Here is a 3949-nt window from a genome sequence, read left to right on the forward strand (position 1 = left end):
AGAAGGCAGTACGTTTAAGCATACTAATATAACTGATTAAAGCCAAATAAGAAATTAAAAGTACAATAGTATGGTGTCGTTAGTCCTCTGTATTTAATTTAAACGTTTTAATCTAAACTGTCTCAACGTAACGACATACAGGACGCGTTATTGCGTGCGTTCCGTCTGCGCTAATTGTCGCTCTATGTACACATAACATCAAATATTTGACTGTTCCGTCGCGTTTAGCTGTTTTTTTCCCCTCAGAGTTGCGTTGTTATAGACGTCCTGTCAAGTTATTCCATAAAAAACAGCCGAAGAACGCGTCTCTGCGCCACCCTGTTGCGCTCTTGCGAACGCGTCTAGCGTGAACGCCCCCTGAGAGAGAGATGCGTTTGTGTGATCGCTGCCATGTTCACTCTAGTGCACTTGTTACGCGGATGTTGAGGAAGTGGTGGTTAGTGGCACTTGGATGAGTATCATCCGCTCTTGATTTTGCGCCGTGAGAAAACGAGTCAAATGCCGCGCTGCTATGGACGCGATCGGCGTATCGCACACGGATCCGCTCGATGACTATGAGCTGATACACCGCATAGGCAGCGGGACATATGGAGATGTGTTTAAGGTAGGAAAACGACAGAAAGTCTCTTAGAAAAACGATTTCCTTGAACATTTAGTGCAAGTAAAGCTCTTAGGCACTTGTGTTTGTGCGAGTGATGATGCAAAAATACTATAACCAAAGTTTCCGTCCCAAAACCACAGTTACTTCAGTATAAGAGGCTTTCTGATATTGTCTGTATTGGTAAAAGGGATGAGTTGTTGTTATAATCATGCCTTGCTGCAAGCTCTGTGTTTTGGGACATAGTAGCTGGTTTGCTGTTGGTCCAAATGGTCTATCAGCAAAAACACTTTCCAGCATTTGTTATAGTATATTGTATCTTTGTTATATTTGCAACAGTGTTGATTATGCTTCAGACTTGAATATTATATCCTACTTTGTAACATATTATGCATTTGCATTAACATGTTGTAGGAACTAGTATGAATGATGTGTGTACTGTCTGACCATGTTACTCCACTATGACTTCAATTTTCACACCCCATTGACTTGGATGTTCAGTAACGCCCATGTGGCTCTGGCATGTTTAACAGCCTAAAACCATGCGATTGTGCATGTATGCACCTTCCTCATAGAAAAAGTAACCAGGATACTAAACATGAATTTTCCTTGCAAATGGAATTTGTTCCTTTGAATGAACTGAACTGGTCATGGTGGCGTACCGTGCAACAGAAATAACAGGGCGTGAAAAACATATTTTTGCATACAAGGAAGCAAATAATAAAAAGATTCGCAAACACCGTATGCACATTTTGTCTCTTCGAAATGTTTGTGTAGAGTATCTGACGGTGACCTTGTCTGCCCTAATTGGGTGGATTGTCCATTTATATCACCCTGCCTGAACAAACATGAATCATGTCCTTGATAACGGAGAAAGACACATTACAGGATGTGATTTGGTTCAGCAGGAAAGAAAACAGGAAATGAGCACTGCTACGTTTTTTTCATCTCTACTTCACCTTTCCAGTGTCTGTTGATCCACTATTGGCTGCTGGTTACCATGGTTACAGGCAGACAGCTTCATTTTTCTGTCTTGCGTAGACCACAGAGGCACACAATGTGGTTCGTATGATGGTTTTCAGTGAAGGCAAACGGTTTTTTTCTTGCTGTTGTCGCACTTTTTAAGGGAAATCCTTGTGATACAATCACAGTTCTTTCGCTGTTAAAGGGGTCATATGATGCGATTTCAATTTTTCCTTTCTCTTTGGAGTGTTACAAGCTCTTGGTGCATAAAGAAGATCTGTAAAGTTGCAAAGACTAAAGTCTCAAATCCAAAGAGATATTCTTTATAAAAGTTAAGAGTCAGCCACGCCTACCTAAAACGGCTCGTTCTAACACACCCCACATGTCTACGTCACGATGTGCGAAGATTTGCATAACACCGCCGAAATGTTCACGCAAAGAAAGAAGGAAAATAATGTTCTTTTTAGCAACATCACATGACCCCTTTAATATAGTATAAAGCCATTGAAAGGTATAACTGAAACCCGTCAGACTTGAAAGAGGTAGTGTGTATTTGTGAATGTATTAAAATACTTTTTTGTGATCCAATACAACCGCAAAAACAATGCAGAAACTTGAAGCACTGGAACTTGAAAGTGACGTGACAATACATTTTGTGGTGGCTTGATACAAGCGATCTTTCAAAAGAACCAGGAGGAAATTTTTCATTAACTGACTGATGCAAAGGTCTGATGTCAACATGTATTGCTTATTTGCTATTAAATTAATCTGCATAAACCACCAATTTGTTTCTCTGTCCTTATAGGCCCGTAGCATTAAGACTTCAGTCATCGCAGCTATTAAAGTGGTCAAACTGGACCCTGGTAAGGTCATAAACCATTTTTAATCAAATGTTCTTATTTGCATTTTACTGATATGATGCACACTATGTATTGATCTTTTCAGTAGATGTGGTTAGAATCGGAATTCAGAATCAGAATTAGCTTTATTCGCCAAGGAAGTTAGTGTTATGTAAAGAGGCTAAAGTTAAGTCATATATCTCATAATTGAATTTTATGAGATGTAAACAAGGTTGATATTAAAATATGTTCTATGCAATATTTAGTCAAAATCTTTCTTTATCTAGCAACTTTTGCCATGTTACCGTGGGTCACTAATTATGTAAAAATTATATGTTACAGTAGTTCTTTGCTGTCTGAGCTTCCGAACTTCGACATATATTTAGATTTTAAAACTGAAAATGATTGAGAAAGGCTTGTGGTTGCAACTTTTATGTATTTTGAATATATTCAAAGATACCCAGAATATCATATTTTATGCTGTAAATTCAGTTTGATGCTGAATTCTTCACTGCAGCATCTGAATTTCAGCTCAGTCATTTAATCCCTGTAAATCCTGCTGTTATGTTGAGGAGAAGCAGAATCAGACAAGATTACAGACGAGACCCCTGTTTCTTTTTCTGTCAGGTGATGACATTTCAAGCATTCAACATGAGATAACCATGATGAAAGATTGCACTCACAAAAACATTGTGGCCTATTTCGGTAGCTACCTCAGGTCAGTCACGCAAGAAACTAATATTGCAGTTTGCAGAAAACTGAGCTAAAACTAACAACAAACTTCTTCATATTGCACAGAAATAACAAGTTATGGATCTGCATGGAATTCTGTGGAGGAGGATCATTGCAGGATATTTACCATGGTACAATTCTAAGATTGACATTTATAATAATTAATATGATACATTATTGCATATAATTTCAGTTATTGTACATAGATGTTATAGGTCATTATTGACCCTGCAAGTAGGTAGCCAATTATTATATAGCAATATTTTTTTTTGTTTTAACAATTGATTGGATAAAAAAAGCTGAGGTTGTGATGTTTAATTGTTTCAAAAGCAAGCCCTCCTATATGTTGTTTCCGTAAGAAGGGTGATGCAGATTAACATGGTTTCTGTTGTTATTTATATTGGCTGATTAATGCACATATGGTATTTTGTGAGTCTAAATGAGGTCATTGTGTTTCTGCAGTCACTGGTCCTCTGAAAGAGAGACAAATAGCTTATGTGAGCAGAGAAACACTTCAGGTGAGAATGCTTTCACATCTTACATAATGTTTCTATCACTTAATGCTGAGTTCACACTGCACGATTTTCAAAGACGTCGCATCACTGTTGCTTTCACACTGAATGACTATCTGGGGTAGCATCCAGTTGTTGCTGTGTTCACACTGCACGATGGTTACACACTGCATGACTTTACAACAGGGAGAATCACCGATAACTCTGTCTGGTGCAGGGTTGCCAGGTTTTCGCTACAAAACCCACCCAATTACTACTCAAATCCATAGACTGTATAAAAACATGGACGTAGTGTCCGTGACGTC

The 3949-nt window shown here is 38.4% G+C and overlaps 1 protein-coding gene across 4 annotated transcripts in view; it reads left to right on the forward strand.

Annotated features, from left to right (window-relative positions):
• Window positions 1–266: 266 nt before the first annotated feature.
• The window catches only part of LOC107727265 (mitogen-activated protein kinase kinase kinase kinase 2-like), a 40074-nt gene continuing 36391 nt past the window's right edge, over window positions 267–3949 (forward strand). For 3 of the 4 annotated variants that reach the window (XR_001638340.1, XR_001638339.1, XM_016537074.1), the window contains exons 1-5: window positions 268–604; window positions 2367–2424; window positions 3028–3118; window positions 3199–3263; window positions 3595–3650. Coding sequence is in view for 2 of the 4 variants with exons in the window: in XM_016537074.1 (XP_016392560.1) it covers window positions 512–604; window positions 2367–2424; window positions 3028–3118; window positions 3199–3263; window positions 3595–3650 (363 nt within the window). In the remaining 2 variants the exon portion in view is untranslated. Of the gene's footprint in view, window positions 605–2366; window positions 2425–3027; window positions 3119–3198; window positions 3264–3594; window positions 3651–3949 lie in introns of all 4 variants that reach the window. The other variant, XM_016537075.1, reaches the window with a different exon arrangement.

The sequence above is a fragment of the Sinocyclocheilus rhinocerous genome, unplaced genomic scaffold (genome assembly GCF_001515625.1).
Source record: "Sinocyclocheilus rhinocerous isolate Xijiao unplaced genomic scaffold, SAMN03320098_v1.1 scaffold95, whole genome shotgun sequence".
Classification (NCBI taxonomy): domain Eukaryota; kingdom Metazoa; phylum Chordata; class Actinopteri; order Cypriniformes; family Cyprinidae; genus Sinocyclocheilus; species Sinocyclocheilus rhinocerous.